We start from the raw sequence: 23,084 nt of genomic DNA, 5'->3' as shown, positions 1-23,084 counted from the left end.
ATCCGACATTAATCACTTATTAAAAATACCCACAAGTGCCAGTTGTTCCTGTTAGAATATTTTTCATTTCCTTAAATGAAAAAAATCAAACTGTCTTTTAATGTTTGCTTTCCCTGCTTACTATATTTGCTAATATAGTCAATTTTTATTCTGAACAGGAATTAAATGCATGATTTGGAAATGGTATCTTTGCACTTAATGTGGTTAACTAGTTTTGTGTGTGTGTTTCCTCTCTAGCTTTTGGAACCAATTGATTATTCTACTGATTGCCCAAATTGTGGGCGGGCAAATGAGAATCAGACCAAATGCCGACATTGTGAAAGTGCTTCTCTAAAGGATTTGCAAAGAATCTCCAGACAAACTGTGACATTAGGTGAATCTGTGGGACCTTTATCACGTTCTTCGATACATCAGAATTCAACAGGGCAAAAATCTTCAGGTACAGGCTTCAGCACAAAGAAGTTTTATAGTTCTGCTGTTGGGAAAGGTCCAACAGATATTCTACTGAGTAATGAAGTAGGACATTCTATGTTACGACAGAATGGAAAAGTCGGTCTTATTACTGGGACAAAAAATCCTAAAATTACAGGAAGCTTAAGACAGAGAAGTACGAGACCATCTGAACTAAATGATCCAAGTAAGTACCTTTTTATGCATATAGCCATGAACTGGAAACCCAAAATACTGTATAATGACAGAACTGTTCCCGCAGGTTTACATTACTGATTTTGCATGGAATTTTTTTGTGAACAATCTTCTTGGGGAAGAGGGACAGACCTTTTTTTAATTTCATTTTCATATGCTGAGGTACTCTCTGAGAAGGCTGAACATTGGGGAAAACATATTACTTCATGAATCTTTTATTTTTAAAAATACACTTTGTAACTTTAGCAAAAAAGCATTCTTAGCAGAATTTCATCATTCATTCTCCCAAAGGGAAAGACAGTCTTTGTTTTTTATTTTATATTCCCCCTGCCTTTCTTTTTGAGCTACGCATTTATTTCAAATTCGTAATTTGTAAAATGTTGACTTTTTGTGCTTTCTCTGCGTAAACTCAAATTAATTTATAAGCAGGAAGGAACTTGGAATTTGGGAAATTATGTTTCTGGTTCCATGCTTAGTTTACTAGACCATGTTGTCTTACTGATTTGAATAACTTGTTGTAATTTCTTTTGACGGTTTTTCTTAATTTATATTATTCACTCTCAATTTTTGATTGAACCAGGAAATGTATGACTTCACTTCTGTGTGCGGAGGCTGATTAACGATACCCATTTCTTGTATAGTTAGTTGTGAGAAATAAATGAGGGGAGGGAGCGCCTGTGAGCAGATTCAAAATAAACATTACTAAAAGCATAATATAATGATAAATGTGGACTTTTTTGGCACTGCAGGACAATTACATAAATTACTTTTAAGCTATTGCTGGAAAAGAAATTTCTGTTACAGGAAAATGTAGTGGTTGAGAATGTAATATTTTCTGTTTAGTTGTCTTGTCTAGTGATGATGATGATGATGAGGAGGATAGTGGCAGCACTAGGAGAATGGAAAGCATTTCACCTCGTCCTGCAGATTCAGCCCGCTCCTCCCCAGCTCCTTCTACAGGAAAGGTGGAAGCAGCATTAAAGGAAAACAGTTGTGGAATAGAACAGAGAATAGGTAGTATAACAACAGATACAGAAATTGCAGTCACACTACCAAGAAAAGCAAGAATGAAAGATCAGGTACTATTTAATGCTTTGTTTAAAGAAAACAAAAATCAGATAATGGTAAATGTAAAGGCTTGTTTGCATTGTCAGAAGTTGACTATATTTTGATTGCTTTTCTTACTTAGCAGCTCATTGAGTAGTATATCTGCTTACATAATACTGGAGACATAAGAAAATGTATTAATTATATTTTTACAAATGTTCATCGTGATTTGAATTATGCTGTTAACATAGGTGCTTCTGTGTTGAATGTATATTCTTTGAGACTGTCTGTGTGAAACTCAAGGGCCTGCTTAGTTTGTGAAAAAAAATATAAGTACCAGCTCTTGCTTGGTGAGACTTTGGACTTAGAAAGTTAAACATGAAAAGAGACATTAGGAGTAATAGCGCCCCTCTAAAATCAAAATACTTCGAACAACTGTCCCAATTAATATCATTTATTTTAAGGATTTCCTGGTGGGGCTTTTGTTTTGTAGTTGAGTACCACTGCAAGATTTGGATAAACAAAGATAAAAAGTACTCCATGAGCAGACTTCTTAAGTGCTGTCAAAGGGGACAGCTTTCACAGTGTGTTAAAAAATTAACCACCTCAACAGTGAGCCATTAGGAAAAATAATTCCTCTGTGGCAGTGTGGTGTTGAATTAATAGTGCTGATTAAAACTGTTCTTGGGTCGCTTGTCCAGCTTCACTGTTTAGTTCAACACAAGTATCGGATCAGATTTCCACCTGCAGTCTCAAATCCTTTGTGTTTTCTGAGTTAGAATACTGGAGTCATGATGCCAAAACGTTCATGCGATGCTGAGATTCAGAAGCCAACATTCTAGTCTTGTAGTTGATGAAATTATGGATGTTTGTAATATGGTATATAATTAGTCACCACTATCAATATGAAGCTGTGAACCTCTAGCCTACAATAAAGCTGTGGGGCTAAAAGCTTGGATGATAGATAGTTTGGAATTTCATTTATTCTGGCATTATCTACTGGATTAATTGAAACTGTTGCATTGTGAAGCCACTGGTGTCTAAGACTCCTGAAACTCTCCCAAATGTTTTTCTTTGTAGACCCATATGTTCCTGTTCACCAGTCTTTAAGAACCAGTAGTAACATTGGAAATGAATTATGCATTTTATATAAAAGTAGGAAATAACTTGCTTTTAAAAATAAGGGAAACAATTATTTTTGTTTGTGAAATTTGACACAAACTTTCCATTGATTCAAGGAAACTACGAAGAATTGCAGATATCAGTGTTTTTGTCAGATATGATAGAAAAAGCTTGGAGAAGTTTTGTTCATTTTTTTTTTTCTCTCAAAAATATTCATTATTTCTTTACTGAAGAGGCTACTTGAATATAGCTCCACTTATTTTACTGTTTGTCTGTGATTTGAGTTTTGAGCTTTTAATAAAGTTTAGCTAGTCCGAAGAAGATATTTTATTCAGGGATTGGGAATCTTTGCCTTCTCTACTGTATTTAAATGAAGCATCCAAACATGTAGCTTGAATTACGGCCAAGATAGGCTAGTGATTAGGGACTTTAACCTAATTGTCAAGACTTAGTCTTAGTAAATACGTTGAATCCCTTAAAATGTTCTTCTGTGGGAGTTTTAATTGTATTTTGTAACTCAAAAGAATGTTTATTAATGGACAGCTTTATGAAACAATGTAACTACCAAATAAAAGACTAGTGTACAGAAAATCCTTCCACGATGCAGAGCAATATAAGCAATACAAAAAATAAATACATTAATCAGGTGGCTGTTGGCCAGCTTTCTTTCATTTTAATAGGTTTTCATAAGATTGATCTGTTGGTAAACGGGATGCTTCATTGAGATTACAGCTTCAGTCAGCATCTGGAGACTTTCTTGAACTGGAGCCAAACTCCACGTGACCTTCTTTCAGTATTCAGACTTCTGGTCCTGGAATCTATCCTAAAAATATCTTAATAGTTCTGTAGAGTTTCTTTAAGGAATTTTGTTTGGGCTTATTTATGTTTCTTGAAGATTCTACTGCTGCTAATGTGGTGAGGCACTGTACTTCAGTAATTACTCAGTGTTTTCAGTCACAAAAAGCTTGCACTAATAAAAACTGAAAGAAAAAATAAACCCACCAACATTGTGGTGCTTTTACAGCATTAGCAGTTTTATATAAATAAAATATATTAAAAATAACCCTATTTTTGCTGGACTGCACAGTGTTTCAAAATGACAAAACCTGAATTGGTTTTGGCAATTTTAGGAGCACTATTTGTGATTTGGAAATATTAACAAAATGTTTACAAGTGTCAGCTTACCCCTTTTTTTTTTTCCTTAATCTAGAATATTAAGGTCTTTAGATGTTCCATAAAGCCCTTTAGGAAATTTGTATCTTCTGTTTATGGTTGAGGTGGATGCTATATAGTAAGTAATGTTCTTGACCAACAGAAAAGTAGTTGAAAATATAGTCGCTAGTTTTTAGCAAGCTTGTTTTAGCAATAAATCTTAGTGAGACATTCTGAAACCTTGAAAATTACTTTTCAGTTTGGGAACATTGTGTCTAACACTCCAATAAAACGGCGTAAAGTTATTTCTCGAGAGATTGTAACTGAGACTGTACCTCTGAATTCCTGTGAAAGTGTCATTCTGCATTGTCGAAGTATACGAATAGGAACACTGCGAAGAATGGTAGTGGAACCTGTGATTGTAAGTAAACTTACTATTTCACAAATCTCCTTTCAGTTTTTGATGGACATTGTTATTTTCATACTTGAACAACATAATATTTTTGCCTTTTATCTGTGGAACAGTAAGTTTGTCTCTAATGTCAGGGGCAGTGATTCCCAAAGAATCCTAAAGTACTGACATACTATCTAGTGCTGGTGTTAGAGAAACATCATGCCTGCAAAACCCTTGAAAACAATTTACTTGGTTGTGGAGGCTTGTGGATTAGCATGCATTTGTTAAGAATATTGAAGGCAACAGTGACCAAAAAATTAATATTGATAGATGAGAGGAAGAAGCATGTCTGCAGTTGAATTATTTTATTTTTATATAACATTTTTTTCGTTAGCTCAGTTACTCAGAGACTTTCAAGGAGACATCGAATGTTAGTTGTATGCAATAAGCCAGAGAAAATGGACACTTCTTGCTGGGGTAACCACATAAATAGCAGAGAAGTGTTACTTGCTCTTTCCACTTATCTGCAAAACCCTGTTGTTTGATTTGCTTAAATACTGATAATAGAAGACATTCTCTTTTGAAGATAGTTTTTTTTTTTTCCTCTCGCTATAATTGGTGGTATTTTTCAGAGCATTATAAACCTTTTTGAAAGTGGAATACTTAGGAGAACTCTTTAAGTTTCAACAGTCAATGTGACTGAGACACTGAATAATAAAGAATATACTTGCTTCCTTGACTTATGCTAAAACGTACACTTTGCTTTTTTTAAAAAGGTAGTTTTTATTTTAAAATTTTCATTACTTAAGTACTTAGTCAATTGAAATATGTTTGCTCACAATTAAAAGGCATTAAGTCAGTTTTGGTTTAGAGAAGATGTGAAATCTTGTTTTGTTGTCTTCCACAGTTTTGCCTGGATTATATCAAAATACGCTTAGAAAGTCAAGAAGGTGAGTACATCTTTCATTTTACATTAATACTGATCATATATATTTATTGCGTGAAGTAACTTTCTGAAAGGATTTAACAAATAAGTCATAATGAAATGTTGATTCTCATTTTGTGCCTGTAGTCAGGGAAGAAGAATGGGAGTATAAATTTGAACTGCCTCGTGAATAAATACAAAATGATTTTGCATTTTTTATACCTTCCACTGACAGAAAAAAAATCACAGATAGCAGGAATTAGGAATTTGTGGTGTGCATTTGGTGTGCAAATGGATGGTCATTAGCTCTTCCCCTTCATTCTGACTGAAGAGTTGTAGATATTCTGGTGATGACTGGCAAAGGTTGTCTTGAAAATTATTAACAAAAACAAAAGGCAAGAGTAACCTCCTGTAAAACATGTTACCTTTTATTAGTTTTTTTTATTTCAGATGCATCAGTAGAGAGTAAAAACCACCTAAGTGTCTTAGACCTTTCCTGTCTATATCTCCCTGGAAAAATTTTTCTTCTCTAGCCTCTGAGTTGTAGATTTCATGTTCCTGAAAGAAATACAGGGACATAGTTTAGGAAATGGTGAGCTTACAATTATTGCACTATTTCCTTTGTTTTCTTTTGTAGGGTTTTGCATTAGGCCTAAAAAGAAGCAATGCCTCCTTTTCTTAATCTTAAGTTTCCATGAAGATGCAGTCCTATTGAATTTTGCCTTTTGTTATTTGTAAAACAGAACTATTATATTTTGTCATTATTATATACAAAAAGGTGTCTCGTAACCTATAAAGATAAGCATAGGCTTTGCTCAGTAAAGTATTTTAATTTTCTGCTGTGTATAAAATATAGATGCATAGAAACTATCAGTTTTCATGCATTAAATGCATTTCTAAAAAAACATTAAAAAGCTTAGTAAAATTTGTAGAAAATGTCAATTTTTAGTCAAAACAGCTGCATGGTGAAATGATTTATGTGGGACTTGGTCCCTCAATAGCATAAATATGGCAACTCATTAAATGCTGTGTTTATCGGAACATTTAGCACACTTCCATTTAATTTTTTTTGTTTTGCAACTGGAGGGAGATGGGTGTATTCCCAGCTAGGTCCATTTCTATTAACATCATAATCACAGCACGACTTGTTTTAATACAAGTAAGGGTCTTGGAATAAAAATGACACCTGTTTTTTTTTTTTCTTGAGATTGATTACAATGGTCATGCTTTTTCAGGGAAAGGCATATGCTTTGAACAGCTGTAGAAACAGCAGTACTGTCCTGCTTTGAGCTTGTGTTTGCATGTATAAATATGTCAGGTTCTCAAAATTCTCTCCACATTCCTTGTCAGTTTTCTGCAACTCCCAACTGGTGTTTCAAGGAAACAACTTTCTGTTTCTAACATGTAAAAATCTATTCACGTGGCCTTTAATGGATAAGTCATGTTGTCTGTCTTACGTCAGTGTTACAGGAAGTATTGTTCAGGGGTTAAGGTGTTTATGGTGAAATGTATTATTAAGATGCCTGTCTTAACACAAAAGGATCAATGTAATTTAAATTTTCATATGAAGAGTAGACAGTCTTCCTTGCACATGAAATTTGGTACGTTTTACCTCAGTGCAAACCACCGTTACAAGGATTCAGAATTTTCTCCAAAGACCAGCTAGCTCATGTTCTGGCAAGGACTTTCTATCTAGACAGCATTAGAAGGACTTGTATACCTCTGGTTTTCACTTGTGATTGTCGTTACTGCAGCCTGCCTCTGAAAGTGGGAAGTTGGGTAAAATGAACTAAGGCAAGTGTTTTCATTTAGGAAGGAGAAAACTGAATATTACTATAGAGACTGAGATACTGCAGCCTAGCCTTGGAAAGCTGTTTTGTTGTTTGTTTTAAACAAAAAGAGCAGAAGACTCTAGGAGTCATCTACAAATCTTCATTCATTTACTAACTTCATTTTCTCCTGTCTAAGTCCCTAAGGAGATAAAGGAGAATCAGTGCAAGGAGATAGACTAGTCAGAATCCATGTAGCACATTGCTGCTGCTCTTTTCCTGATGAGATGGCAAAACGTGTCATGGCAAACATGACAAACTGTTCTGAACAGCGAATGTCCAGGCGGCTTGGAGGAAGTGTGTTGTCACTGCAGCCTGACTCGGAGCCGGGCTGCTTCTTCCGCAGCTAGTGGGACAGGGGTATTGGAGGTTTAGAAGAAAAGGCGGGCTGCTTTGCTCCACAGAAGCTGTGGTGGCCACCACTTCCAGTCTGCAGCCAGTGGATAGTTGGCCTTGGGTGACTGCCCTGTCTTTACAAGCAGCAGACTCCCCTTCTGGCAGGGCAGGCACAGGGGTGTGCGTTCCGTTGCTGGCAAGGGTGGGTGTAGAGGGTGGCTGCTGGACTTTGACTGCTAGATGCCAAGATAAGGATCGCAGGGGTGGGAGGGGGAAACGCTTCCTTCACTAATAATAACAACCACTGATGTGCTAAACTAGAAAGTAATGATGGTATGTGTTTTATGTCTTCCCCCCCCATCATACGTTTTTTTGCAATTATGTTCAGGGTGATGCAAATTAAACTCTTTAGGTGATAACCATTTTACTAATTTTTACTCGCCATCTGTCTGGTCACAAAATATTTACTAGAATTTAACTTAAGAAAATCCTTAATATTTTCAGGAATTCCCTGCAGCATCTCTTCCCTTTTACAGGGAAAGGAGGAGGAGACAGGCTTGTTGCATTATTATTTATTAAATGACTTCATATTGGCTCCATTTGTCCTTCCATTCTGTGCTTTGTTCCTACATAAGGGCATACAGTTTTTGTGGTGGAGGCTGCCGCTAACTAAAGCTTTAAGTAACTACCATTAACCGTTTTTGTGATCTAGAAATAATTAATGCCCTTGAACTTCTGGGTCTTTTCATCAAATTGAAGAATTTTGACTTCACACAATTTTCTTTTCGTTTTTATAATTCACTAAAACCTGTAAAATACTCAGCATTGCCATTGACAGCATCAGAGGTAGTGTTAAAATTTACCATGTTGCTGACATCTCCTTTTGGTAGTAAATTGAAAGGAGCACCTTATTTCCCTCAGGCAGTCAGATCATTTCTCTTCATGTGTTCATTCACCTCTTCTTTTTATAGTTATTTTTCATAAGGGAAATTGGTCAAAGGTAAATCTACAAAGTTTTACAAACCTATTGTAAAATGTGTCATAGCAGTAGTTGCAAATTTAAATCACTGGAAAGGGTGGTTTTTTCGTTGAAATAAAAACTAGATTGAAGTCGGTGAGAAAAAACAGTTTGTTTCTGATTACTTCCCTGAGAGGTGACAGTGGAGTTCAGTTTGTCTTTTAAGATATAACAGACATCACTTCCTGGTTACGTGTTGATCTGAAACTTCTAAAAACTTTTAAGATTGTTAATGAGTACATACTGATACGTTGTTAAAATCAAGGGGGAAATTGTAAAGGAAACCTGCATATTTTTACTATAATGTCATTATTTTCTCCTAGAATCAGAAAGCGATATCAGAGAGATTAACCTGAAAACTTCAGAACTTACCAAATGTGAATGGTGTAGTGTGCGAAAATTACCAGTAGTCTTCCTACAAACAATACCATCAACCTGTAGTAGCCTGAGAGACCAACTGAAAATGAGTAAAGATAATGTTTGGTACGAATGTAAAGGAGACAGTAAGTAAAACAATTTTAGTTTACTATTCACTTCAAATTTTGTTTTACTATTTTGGATCATGACCGAGTGTACTAAAGACTAAAACTGGCATCATTGGCTGGGGCAGGGGTAGTGTTTTTCCAGATACTATCACCTTCCCAGGCTGATGAGTATAGTTCAGAACAGCTTGGCAAAACTAGTCTTCTGTTTGTCCAGGCACATGCTAGTTACAACATTTAGCCAATCAAGTGTAACTTTTTTTCACTAATATTTGTACTGAATTAAAGCAAGTTGGTTTGTTTAGCTTTTGGTATACTTGCTTCTGCTTTCTGTGGTGTTCTGCTTCCAGGCCTTAGTTTCAGTAGAAAGTGTTGTGTGTGTTGACTTGAGGTTTTTTCCGCATATGCTTGTAGTGATGTTGTGATGCAGACAAATACCTGCTTGGAAAGTAAATGGGTTGTCTTCATGTATCTTAAAATTAAGTTTTAATTTCCACATAGTTTTACTCAAGGGTCTAGCATCTTAATATGTACGCTATTCTTCAAATTAATAGAGTCCTCTTCCCCTTAAATAGGCTTTTCTTTAAGTTAAATTTTGTGGTTATTTATACTTGTACAGAGCTTCATAGATACGTGATGCATTCAAATGGAGGAAGAATGCTTTCAGCAATCTCAGAATTGTGTGCTTCCAGCACACAGTACTGTTATAATAACCTCATCCACCTCCTATAAAAAGTATGAGCTGCAACGAGTGTTACAATTACAAAAGTAATTGGAGTGCATGTAGGGGAGCTAGAGACAATCCTGGGAGCAGGCATCAGACCTCAGGTATCACAGGTGTTCACAAGTGAAAAAAGGAAAAACTTACTGAGTTGTTCAGGTAAAAAATCCTTCCCTTAGTATTGTCTCTCAGCCTTTCACCCCCTGCCTTTTCCCTCTGAAGCTGTGGCACCAAGCTAGTTTTGCACCCAGCTGCTTTATTGTACTTGATATTTAGGAGCACTTTGTTGTAACACACTTGCGATTTGCTTTGTGAGCGTGAAATTACTTTAAGCCTGAACCCATAGCTGTGTAAGCAATTGTGTGTGTAGATGCCTAGTTCCCAAACCAGGAATAAATAAAACCTAGTTAGACACCCGAATTCTGTGTGTGGTGAATTGGGCAATATGCTGCTGAAGAATTATTTCTCACAAGTTAGCATGCAGAGTTAAGAATAACCAAAAGGAAATGGTTATGCATGTGTCTGAAACTCTTCTTCTCTTACAGAAAAACAGGTCCCTGCAGCTCTGAGTTAGCCAGCTACGTGAGACTGAGATTTGCAGCCTGAATCCTATTCCTGTGTCTGACTGCCTAAATAATTCCTCTTAGTGCAATTTACTGCTTATTTTTCAGATGATGTGAGCAGGTGGTATTTATACAACAGCTGTTTGATCTGACTTACAGTCTCCAGCTTTTGGTAAAGGTGTAAGCTGACCTGTTCAGACAGCCACTGTACCAAAAGAAATACAAGATTTATTAGAGCTAGCCAGAGTAATCATGAGAGAATGCCTGATGGTATTCTGTTAGCAGGGTGTTCACCAAGGGCAGAGAAGTTATGGTTTGTCTATGTTACAGGACCTGAAAGCAGGGCTTTGCTCTTCTAGGTGGTGAGATCCCCTTACCCGTGTAAGAGGATGAAGATTTTGATTACTGTGACATTTTAAATTCCTTTCCTTGCTCAGATGCATACTTTTTAGAAATGAAAACTGTTTGCCAGTGGATTGGAGATCCTGAAGAGATTTCTGTTTCTATGGTAACAGAAATCTGATCAGTGAAAAATAACTGTTTCTTTTGTGAAATTGCCATCACAGGTTTTGTACTTACATACCCAACAACACATGCCTAAAATCAGTAAGAGTAGTTTTGTTAGAACTTTGTGCTTCTAATATGTGGTATACAGTTTGTATTGACTTTAAAAAAGCATCGTGCTTATTTTCACATTTCACTCTGGAAACAGTCGTTCCCAAAATGCACTTTTTCTTCTCCTTAGTATTCTATTCTGTTTAGTTTCTAAGCACTGGTTTAAGTTTTGTATCCTACTTGCTAGATACCCCAAGTTAAAGTAGTATTTTTTTCCAACCTGTCACTGTTTCTGAGAATCTCCATTGTTGGAAAGAGCTGACGTGCAGATGTTGGTGCTGTGTATCCATGTAGAAGTGATTCTTATAGACAGTTTTAGCTAAAAGGCTGGGAACCTCTGGGCTTATATGTTGTAGTACTTTAATATGTAAAATTTTCAAAAAGGTTTTGTAGTGTAGCCTTCTAGGATGAGGGATCTGGACAGACCATGAATCTGCCTGAATCGTGGGGTCTCATATACTGTTTCTTGTTTAATCTAGGGTATGTTGTCTCAGTGCGTGTGCTCCCCCTCCTCCATCTATTGGAAAGTAGGAGTTAAGCAGATTAAAGCCATTTTTATAATAAACATTGAGACCACAAAAGCCCACCTACATTCTTAATATAGTTCTTTTCTAATAGATTTCCATAGGTGAATGTATCTTGATGGATTTTTGAGAGAGCTGCTCTAGACTTCTTAGTGTTGACCTGGGAGAAATTAGGGCATGGTGTTGCCCTATAGAGAGGAAATTATGCTGACTATATAATTTCTAGAATTGCATAGAAACAATAGGATAGGAACTGTAATAAGAATAATAGAAAATAGTGATTACCGAGTCTTACTGTCAGTAAGCAAAGAAGCCATTATTTCAAAATATGCTTTGGCTTTGCATTCAGTGTGTCTTAACAAATTATCAGGTGTAATAATTAACGTTTCTAGATTAAGGTAAAAGTTGAATGCCCTCTTTTTGCAAATGTAGGTAGAAGGGCTTGGTAGTTATTCCTTCTGTCTACTGGCATACATGTGTATTACTGCTTGTATGTATTGTCAGCAGCGTGTACATGTGGTGGCCCACAGTTCTTTGAAATCTGTTTATAATTGCAACATTTTGTTTTGTTTGTAAATGAATAATTTTCTCTGCTTTTTTATAGGTCAAGAAGAACAGTACATCATTTTGATTTTTGAAACTGGGCTTGATTCTCATGCAAACTCAGTATTTGAAAAAATAATTACTGACATTGGTATTAGAAATAATATTTCTGACTTCTTTGTGAAAATTTCCTTTGAAGAAGCCAATGGCAGGCTTGTCGCATTTACTAAGTGCTTGGAAGACAATTCCAAAGGAAGCCCATCTCACAGAGAAAACAAAATAAAAAATGTAATTATGTTTTTGGGTTTGTTTTAGAACAAAGTCATCATATTATTTAGGTTACAAATACAGTAATGGTAGTGTGCTAGTCACTAGATTCAAAAAAATCCCAACAACTTCTACTGGCTTTTATATGAGGATTCCCAGACTGGTCCATGGTGGGTTATGAAACTATGGGAAATGGTCTGCATTCACAGTACTATTTATAGTGTGTTTAGTTTGATCATAAGAATGTACAATGGTCCACAAGTAATTTTGTCATTTAGAAATTATAGTACAAATTTCTCATCCCTTAATAATTGGACAACATAATTGTTTCCACATTAATTTACTGGTAAAATTACAGTATTTCAAACAAGAAATTCAAATTGAATTAGCATGTTCTTTAAACAAAACTACCTCTTCAAGAATTTGCAAATTTTGTGAACCTGCAAGAAATGAGTGTGGAGCTAAGTGTAATCAATGAGCTAGGAAAGGCAAAAACCTAAACTTGACACTGCTGGACTTCAGAAAGATTTATTATCTTTTTGATAAATTTGAACACAGTATGCAAATTAGTATTTACTTTTATTCTTTTAAGGTTGCTTCTGAGTCCAAAGTGCAGCAGCGAAATAAACAGTTACCATATTTTGATGATGATGAAGAAATTGGAGAACCACATACAGTATTTATTGGTCCTATAGAAAAGTAAGATATTAATCTTTGCACTGTAATAATTTTCTCAGGTTTTTTGGCATTTCTTAATTATTATTATTGACTGTATTTTTTTTTTCAGGTTGATAGTTTATCCACCTCCTCCAGCTAAAGGTGGTATTTCTGTGACCAATGAAGACCTCCATTGTCTAAATGAAGGAGAATTTTTAAATGATGTTATTATTGATTTTTATTTAAAGTAAGTTTTAATTCAAATCAGTTTTTAGTCATCTTTTACTTTGAAACCTGAAAATTTCTGACATTGAAGAACCTAGTTCTTTAGTTGGTCTCCAATTAAAGTCAGTCTCCAAGTATGTATACCTGTAATTTCAAAGGTTGTTTTCTATATTTGCGAGAAATTTTGGTTTCTTTCCTGTCCTGCTTGACAGTGACATTGTTCTCACTTGGAAAAATGGTTCTTTAAAATTTCCTAGTATCTGCAGTGGAAATTTAACTGCAAGGAAAAAAAAAAGTCTTTTTAAGTTCAGTTGTTTTTTTCCAGAGTATTTGTGTTCCTTGGAATTTCATGTTTTGATTAAAATAAATTGTTTTTTGTGTCACTGACACTATAGATGTTAGAAGCATATAAAATTGGTATGTGCTGCTGTGTTTATGCTACACGTAAGGGGTGTGTGTGTAATTTTCAGTCTGTTGAAATATTTTACAGGTAAAAAGAAAGTTAATGCATCACTCTGGGAGTGTTCGGAGGCTTAGCAGCTCAGTTATAAAATATGGGTCTTTCCTAGGTTGATTGTTATGTAACAAAGTCATTGAACATTTGTTTTCCTGCCATGATATAAAAATAAATACAACAGCAGCAAAACCACTTGTTGATTGGGGAAAGGACTTAATATCTTGCAGTATTGACACACTTTTCTGCATTAAGTAGTTCCTGTGGTTACTTGGCTCTGATATTCTTACAGCTATTTTGTGAGAGGCTGCAACAGTTTGGTGGGGAGGTTGGCAGTCATTTTTACTGCAGCGGTTAATATTTAAAATTAACACCTCCATGAATTTTTCTTTTTTAACTGATTAGGTATTTGGTACTTGAAAAACTGAAAAAAGAAGATGCTGATAGAATACACGTGTTCAGTTCATTCTTCTATAAACGCCTTAATCAAAGAGAAAGAAGAAATACTCACGAAACTTCAAACCTTTCGTAAGTCTGTTGATGGGTCACTTTAACTAAGAGCTAAGTACAGTAAAGACTACAAGAACAGATGCTTTACAGACATAAAATCTTTACAGACAATAGTATGATACCGACAGAACTGCAGGAGGTATCCAGACCTATAGCAAACATGGAATGTACCTTGGAAATCTTAAGAAGCTGTTGAAGTGAAAATATCTGGAAAAGTAGTCTGCCAGTTAAAATAAGCCACCCTACAAATAATGTGTTGGTTTCTTCTCACAGAATACAACAAAAACGACATGGGCGAGTAAAAACATGGACACGGCACGTTGACATTTTTGAGAAAGATTTCATTTTTGTTCCCCTTAATGAAGCGTAAGTAAACATACCTTTTTATCGCATTTGGTAAAGACTTAAGCTTCATAGTTCTAAAATTGAAAGTTATAGTGTGAATTGAAGTTAAAAATTAAAAGATTAAACATCTTTTTCCAGGTAATAAAACCAAAATAATAATGTGAGACCTTTAAGTGTTATAATATAAGAAGTATGAGCCAATGTAAAGACTAAGCAAAAATGAACTTTTCTGAGTACTTTTTCTAGTTTTACTTGGTTCTCAGGAGTTCCTTTTTCCTTTTTCTAAGCTCTTATCTTTGGTGACTTCTGGATTTGCTTTTTTTTAGTCATTTTACTTCTGATGACATCTCTTTGGTATAGATTGAGATAATCTTTTTAATTACAATAAATCTGTATTGGAAGAAAATGCAATTGGAAACCTCTGCTGGCCTGTATTGGAAGCTGTATTCTTTTTCTTTATATCCTTTTGTCCTGATACTTTTCTTGGATCAGGAAGCAGACTGTTGGCATTCTGATCATTGTTAGACTTTTAATGATGCTTACCATCCTTAATAATCAGAGCAAGTTGTCACAAACATATTTCTACATTTTACAAAAAGAATCTAAGCAGTCCTTAAGCCAAATTACTGCATTTAAAAACTAAACAATAGAAAACATAAGTAAGGACAGAGAGACAAGAGAATTGTAACTGACTTATCATAGGCATACCTAACTGATCTTTGAGAAGTTCAAAGAATGGGAGTTTTTTTAAGTAAAAGCTTTTCAAAATAAATTTATCTAAATACCATGCCATTGTGAAGTGGGAGGAAAATTTCCCAATTCCTTTTTTTTTTTCTGTCCAGCTGAATTCTGAGACTAGCTGTAGAGAGGCAGTTATGAGGTAACTGACCATAGATCTGTCTTTGTTATAAAGTTGTTAAGTAAATCTCTGAGAAAGCTTCTCACAAGCACTGGCTTTAGATTTTGAGATGCTATGACCTCTGTACAGCTATGGGAAGACAGCCAGTTCTCAGGTGATGAAAACAACTTCAGGTGTAGGATAATTCCCTGTCCACTACAGACTTCATCCTTACCATCTCCCTCCCCCAAAGCTTTAAGTACCAGAACTTTGAAGTGTCTGTCACTTATATAAGCTCTAAGGCAACTAAAGTTTATTTACTTCCCACCATCGTATCTCACGTCATTCCCACATCCACATTGGTTATGCATAGCAGAAATGAGACTGATCATGCTGCAAATACCAGACAGTCTTAACTTAGAAGTTACCTGAAAATGAAAAGAAATAGTTCTGTGGTTTTAAAAGAATTAGTTGCTAGTAACTTAACATATAGTAGTTTTCACTGTCTTGATCATCTATTGATAAGGAGCTAAAGCAGTATCTACCTAAGCAAATAGTGCAGCTCAGTAGGAGTGAATCTGCAGAACAAAACAGCTTGTAGTGAAGGCATGATGTTTACCCCTTGTGTGGGTTGGGGATTTTGCTTTGGTCTGCCTTGGTCTCATGGACTCGTGCAGTAATGATTAGAGCAGAAAAAGTGTACTCTTGGTGTGAATCTTTCATCTGGAAATGATCCTATTCACACTTTGTGGAACTGCCCTTCACTGTGAACTGAAACTTTGTAAGTGGTGATAGCAGGATATGCATTTGAAAAAGTGGTTTTTTGATATGTATAGTAAGAATATTGCAGAGCAGAAAAAAAACAAGCATCCAGGGAGACAAGAAAGTGCTGGTCTATTGGGGGGCAGGAGAGTGGGTTGGTTTGTTATTGTTGGTTTTGACAACCTTCTTCTGCCAAAGAAAGCATACGTTAGATCTTATGTATTTTTTTTTAATTCATTGTTATTAGCTGCTATTATTTTTGGATGCACCTTGCTATTCTGTCTTCCCTCAAACATGTCGCTTGCCCAGTGCTCCAAAACTCAGTAGTCATTTTTGAGGAACAAAAAGCTGACCTTTTTTTGCGGGAGATGCCAGCATACTTAGGAAAGAATCAGTGACTCAACATTGATATACTGCCATTATGATGAGCAATTGGTATCTCGCAGGACAGAGGGGAGGCTGGGGAGCTACCTGGGGAAGAACAAAAACTGGCAAGTATGAAGGCTTCTAGGCCTCTGTCCTAGTAACAGAACTGTCACTTGCTAAAGTATCTCCTCCTTCCTTATATTGCCATGACACAGAAAAGTAGCAGGTTTTACTAGGTTAGTATGTGACTGCTTTTTTCCATATGTACTTGTGCTTCAAAATAGGTCAAGAGCAGAGAACTGGAGTTGTGTTAACATGGTGTTTTCAATCAAAAAATGTCACGGATTTGGCTGGGATGGAGTTAATTTTCCTTTCAGTAACTGGTACAATGCTGTGTCTCAGGTTTAGTATACAAATAATGTTGAAAACACACTGATGTTTTTAGTTGTAGCTAGGCAATGCTTATTCGAAGTCAAGGACTTTTCAGTTTCTCAGGCCCTGCCAGCAAGAAGGCTGGAGGGGCACAAGAAATTGGGACAGGACAGCCGACCTAGTTCAAAGGGATATTCCATACCATAAAATGTCACGCTGGGTATATAAACGGGGGGAGCTGGCCAGGGCCGGCTGATCACCGCTCAGGGACTGGCTGGGCACTGGTCAGCGGGTGGCGAGGAACTGTATTGCGCATCACTTGGTTTTTTTCCTCTCCTTCCCTTTGGATTTTATTCCTCTCCCCTTCTCCCTCCTTTTCATTACAATTACTGTTGTTTTTATTATTGGGTTTTATTGTATTTTATGTTACTTCAAGTATTAAATTCTACTTATCTCAGCCCTTGGCTTTTACCTCTTTCCCACTTCTCCTCCCTGTGCTACCAGAGGAGGGGGGAAGTAAGCCAGAAGCTGTGTGGTGGTCAGTTGCTAGCTCCAGTTAAACCACGCCAAAATGTTTTGAGGTTTTGCTGGTTACTTTATTGCAAGTATCTCTCTTATTTTGATACATAGCTCTTGTCTTTATATTGAATTGACATGTAAATCCTGTTTTACTTTCATTAACTTCACTACAGTACCACTTCAGGTGCTTCTTAGGTTTTCTGATATAGAACCACAAGTTTTTATCTTTAGAACTAAACATACTGCTGACAAAAAAGGCAATAAGTATTAGTAGTGATTTTTGTTTCTTAATGGCAAAATACTAACCTGAAGGATTTCAGATCTGGTTATCAAGTATAGTATAGATACTGTTTGTGTAAGTTAAGCCTCAGGTAACAGTCCGTAGCTGTGTATATAATGTGTTATAAAACATATAGCCCCTGGACTTTGTCTGTTAATAGAACTGTGAAACCTTGCTTTTGGGCCAAATACAACATTTTTATGTGTTTGTGGTGCTGATTTCTATATTAGTTGGCTTCTTAATCTGCAGTGAGTTTTGGATATCTTACGACAAAGGCTATGGGCTGGGACCTAACATCTGTATGAAGTTGCAGCTTTTTCAGAAACTCCCTTGTGTGACTACTTTTGTGTTACAGTAGTTTGCTGTGCTCCTGTTCCTCACTTGCAAAATGAGGATCGTCACACTTGGTGTTGACAAGAGTGGAGATGTTTAGATGCCCTGAGTTCAGTAGAGCATGACTTCCAACTCCTTGACTAGCTGTCTAGGTTTTGGGGTTTTTTTTTGTAATTGGAGCATTGCCCTGTAACTTCAAGGGATAAGTCAGAACACTAGGAGCACAGAGAATCCGCGGTGTGGAGGGAGAGCCAATTAATGCCTGCGATGTATAGAGAGCAGAGTCCATGCCATTCTGTGTGGTTCTTGGAGAACCTGGTTTTCAGAATTTTTTCAGTGTGCCTTTGCCTGGACATTTGTACATGCAACCTATGTAGTGTAGTAAGGCTTTCATCACCCACCTCTCATCCATCAGTTTATTCCTTATCTTCATAAATTATGATCATAAAACTCACATACAGCCTTGAGTTGTCTAGACTCTCCCAGTGTTTGCAACTTGATGTGTTGCAGCACTGCAGCTATTTTTGAGGAATTTGCCACCTGGTTTGGTGCTGGTAATTAGTCCTTGTAAACAGAACTTCCTCTTATGTGATACAATAGCGGATCGAAGGTATGGAAGTGTTTCTTTGGTTCCAGTGAGAGATCTACATTCATTACTGTTTATAAAAGGTCTCAAGCCTTAATCTGTGGTTAAGGTTGGCTGAAAAACAGTCTCAGAGTTTCTTTAGCTTCTTTGTGTCTTGAATTAATTAGTATGGGAAGCAAGTTATTCTAGGATTCGGAAAAACTTGAGAGCTTCTCTTGCGTTATAGGAACGCTGCTAATGGTTGCTCCTGATAACGCTTCTCCTGTGCTGCCTAGAATGATGCTTTTTTTTTTTTTCTTTTAGGACACAGCTATTTATTCTGGCATCTGGTTTAAGAGTACGTTCTAGAAATGATTGCTTTGGAATTGCTGGACTTTGATATCTACTTCCAGAAAGACTTTCCAGACTCTTCCCAAAACCACTAGTTTAGGGAATGGGGGCTCATCATCTAACAAGTTTTCAAACTGCAGTAACTGGAGGTGGGCAGGATGAATCTAGGGGAGAATTAACTTCAGAACAATGTGGCTGTTTTAACCATAACTGCATCAGTATTCTGTGGCAGTACAGTTCTTTTTGTTCAAGTCTTCAATGGAAATAGGTTGTTCTTTTAAAAGTTTACAAGCTATTTTCTTTTTAGATGCAGGTTAATTTGCTATTCTGTTTACATAATTGGTACATAAACCCCGTATTAATAGAGCACACACAGATCCAGGGTTTGGCAATACTTAATGTATTCATTTACTAGATGTGGTGAATTATTTAAGACAAAATGCCTCCATACTTCACATGCTGCTTTCAAAGGCCACTTAACTTTAACTGCCATTTAATTTTCATGGAATTTAGGCTTCGTAATCATCTGAGTATTTTTTTAGTATGTCAGACCTACATTGTTAGCTACTGCTTTTTCTTTTCTTAAAACACATTGAAATGTGGCTTCACCTGCATAATACATAGTAGCTAGGTTCTGTTTTGTTACGCTGTAGGGAATCTTAAGATCTTTCAGAAAATTTCTAAATCACGTCAGTTGATAGCTACTTTCAGTGCCTCAGTCCCTGAATTTGCTGCTGCTCCATTTCTGATTGAGTGGCAAGTCAGTGAAGTCTGAAGAGACAAGGAGATAAGGAGGAAACTGGGGCAAAGCTTAGTTTCTGTTGGGGCATATAACTGTTTTTGATACTGAAAGGGTTAGAATGTCAGTTCTTTGAAGGGTGAGGAGGACAACAGAGTCATGGTGATGGCTTTATAAACACGCTTTTCTCCCCTTTTTAAATTCATTGTTACAAGATTTCTTTAAAAATACGAAGTGTCATTCATACACCATTGGAAGATCTCGTAGCCAGAAGAATATGGGCAATACAGCTATACCGTTAGATCTGACTACTTGTGCTGTTAGCACTGAACTGCTAGAAAACTTTATGCAGCCATAAAGCATGAACTTCATGATCTCTAATTCATGCATTGATAAAGAAAATGTTAAAAAGATAAATAAGCTTTAATTCAAAGAAGGAAAAGAATGTAATACAGTATGAGGAAATTGAAAGGAATATTTAGACAGCACCCGTTTTCCACTAACGGCATCATATTAATGAATTTGTTGGTGACTACTTGCATGGAGTGATCTTACCTTTAGAGAAGACTGCGAAGGCTTGAGTAAAACCTGCTCAGAAAAGTGAACAGCTGTTACAGTATATCTTTGATACCTGTTGGGGGCAGGGTTTGGGTTTTGCGTGTGCATGTGCGCATGTACTCAGTGTTTTGTTTGAGTTTTACCTACTCCAGGTTAAACTCTGAGCATTGATATAGTTGTTAGTTTTTAATCTATTTTTTCCTTTGCAGCGCCCACTGGTTTTTGGCTGTCATCTGTTTTCCTGGTTTAGAAAAACCCAGGTATGAACCAAATCCCAACTATCATGAAAATGCTGCAACACAGATAAAATCTTCCTCATCAGATGGAGAGAGCAACACACCATCTCCTTTGCCAAATGAATTAGATGCACAAAACTCACCTTCCAAGTCCACAGCAAAGAAGACGTTGACCAAAAAGTATAATACAGCTTTAATTGACCCAAACACTGAAACAGAAGACAGTGAGTCTTCATGTTGTAGAAGAAGTCCTTGCAGGGGAAAAAGTGCTTTCAAAAAACTAAATCAAATAGACAGTGATGTGGAAGATCCTAACACTGTGGAATCAGTGTGCCCTAAACTGGACCATAGGACTCCGGATGAAAATGGTATACAGGGTGAATTCACAACTGCTAGCCAGTCTATGGGTATGTAATTGTAAAAATATGCACGTTTTAATGAAAAATTCTGAGATTTCACATCTGTCAGTACTTCTGCAGGGTATAAACTTCATACTTTGAAAGTTCGTTATGTGGCTGAATTTTGAGTGCTTACAGTATAAGTAATTTATAGCCATTGCTTATAAAATGTTTTTGTGGCTATTGAGACAACTTTCATGGCAAAGGGCAGGAGATAAAACACTGTTTTCCTAAACCAGATTAATTTTTCAGTTGTGTGACCTTTTTTCACACAAAATCATTTTGTAGATACTGCTTCGCATCACTTAAGACTGTGATCGTTAAGTAAAGACTAATAGTTGACCATGGATCCTCATAATGTATGTGTGTGGGAGAACTAAATTAAAAATTGAGTGAGCAACTTTAATGTCAGCGTCTTCTAGCATCTGAGGTTTTTCTTCCACACCATTAAGTTCTTTAATGTCCTGGTAGGAAGTATGTAAAAAGAATAAGATGAAAATAATCTTAAAAAAAAATTTAAAGATCTCACATGACCTCCATTTAGAGAGGCTTTCTCCATTCATTGCCGCTGTGGAGGCTGATTTCAGTGATCTGGAACAGTTTGTACCAAAGTGAACAAAGGAGCTGACATACTTTTAAAGGAAGATGAAGGAATTAGGAAAAGATTGTTTTCCCTGCCCGCTGCAAGATTTGGAACCCTTTGAGGCATGAAGTATGAAACATCTAGTCATGCAAAAACTGTACTTTAGTAACCGATACTATTCCTGCTGGCTTAATTTATACAGTAAGTAATTGCATAGGTTACAGTACAAAATCTGAAAATATTATCAGTCATGCAGTATAATCTGTATACTGCAGGCCATTACAATTTCAATATCTTTGTGAGTATAAACACTGTCCTACTTTCTATTGTAAATTTATTCATTTGTGATAACATTGTCACTTCTAGAAGGTCTTGTTGGCGGAGCTTGGGCGTATGTGTAGATCTGCTGTTGTTTGAATTGATTTTTTCATTTTATGTGTGATTGTTACTGTTTTTATGATGTTGCTGCTGTAAGATATGGTGTCATGTCTTGGATGCTGCTACTGTTACGTGTCTGTAATTAGTTGGGACACCTTTTATGATGTCTATTTTTGCAGGGATTACATTTCTTTTTGTACAGCTGCATTGTATTGGTGGCTGATGGTCATTCTATTGCTGACTAAAACACTCAGACTTTTGCTCAGCTGTTGCAGATGATGTACCCTTTCATTAACACCGACATTCTTACAGGTCGCAGTCCTGGTTTAAGGATGAGATTCAACTTGAGATTGACACAAAGCATACGGTTAGGCAGCTAAATTTAAATGTGCTGTGTATCTAAACTTCCATTTCAACCAGATGGAAGATGGGGATGTAGGCCTTGGGTTTTCTGCCCAGCCTTCAGCTGTTGCTCCAGAAGGGTGTGAGTCTTGACTCTGCCAAATCCATACATATCTCCTGGATATCCTAGGATATCAGAAGACAGCAGTTGCCTCTGATGTCAATGAAACCAAGAGACTGTGTCCTCTCATCCATACTCAGCAGACACAGAGTAGTTCTTCAGTTGAGTATCTGTGTGCTCTGAGTATGGGCTCTACTGGTGAGCCCTTAGATGCCTACTGTGCATGGGAACCTAAAGTTAGATGTCTTGATCCCAGACTAAATTCTGGTGTTGGACTTGTAAATCAGTAGGAGTTGATATCTAAATAACGTTGAGGAAATCACAGATTTATTTTTTTATTATTACTTACCTAATCGTCTTTTTATTGCTCAGTTCTTGTATGAGAGATGATTCTTCTCAATACCAATTTTTATTTTTTAGGAATCTCAGCAATGAGTCACATTAATACATGGCCTACTTCTTGTGCTAAGGTCTTTTCAAAGATACTGAGTAAGACTAATTCCCAAGTTTTTGTCCCTATGGAACTCCACTAGTGACCTCTTTCCAAAGTGTTCCAAAGTTACTTCAACTTCTCAGTTAAAGTGTTCTCAAATTCAGGTCTTAGCCATTTTTTCCACTAACTAGTCCATTGCCCTATTTACTGTTCTTACAGAAATTCTGGTTTTCTTTAGTATGTCCTCCGCTGACACCATAACCAGCACTTTTATTTCTGTCATTGTTTATATATATTATATAGTCCTTTTCTAGGAGAAGTTTTCTTATGAAGATTTCAGGTTTTGCTGGCATGAGTTATCAATTTTTGACTTATTTCACAGAATGGTCAGAGTTGGAAGGGACCTCTGGAGATCTTCTAGTCCCACCCCCTGCTAGAGCAGGTTTGCCTAGAGCAGGATGCACAAAATTGCTTCCATGCAGGTTTTGAATGTTTTGAAGGAGACCCCATACCCTCTCTGGGCAGCCTGTTCCAGT

The 23,084-nt window shown here is 36.5% G+C and overlaps 1 protein-coding gene across 2 annotated transcripts in view; it reads left to right on the top strand.

The window, feature by feature from the left end:
- The window catches only part of SENP6 (SUMO specific peptidase 6), a 78,849-nt gene that overhangs the window by 45,963 nt on the left and 9,802 nt on the right, over nt 1-23,084 (top strand). For both annotated transcript variants that reach the window (XM_080388163.1, XM_080388164.1), the window contains 11 exons: nt 238-637; nt 1,489-1,724; nt 4,226-4,387; nt 5,268-5,310; nt 8,792-8,971; nt 11,978-12,204; nt 12,776-12,882; nt 12,971-13,087; nt 13,925-14,047; nt 14,303-14,395; nt 20,267-20,700. In XM_080388163.1, the coding sequence (XP_080244289.1) occupies nt 238-637; nt 1,489-1,724; nt 4,226-4,387; nt 5,268-5,310; nt 8,792-8,971; nt 11,978-12,204; nt 12,776-12,882; nt 12,971-13,087; nt 13,925-14,047; nt 14,303-14,395; nt 20,267-20,700 (2,122 nt within the window). The remainder of the gene's footprint in view (nt 1-237; nt 638-1,488; nt 1,725-4,225; nt 4,388-5,267; nt 5,311-8,791; nt 8,972-11,977; nt 12,205-12,775; nt 12,883-12,970; nt 13,088-13,924; nt 14,048-14,302; nt 14,396-20,266; nt 20,701-23,084) is intronic.

This window comes from Falco punctatus (genome assembly GCF_963210335.1).
Source record: "Falco punctatus genome assembly, chromosome: 5".
NCBI lineage: Eukaryota > Metazoa > Chordata > Aves > Falconiformes > Falconidae > Falco > Falco punctatus.
Note: the sequence above shows the minus strand (reverse complement) of the source record. Positions and strands in the feature narration are given on the sequence as shown.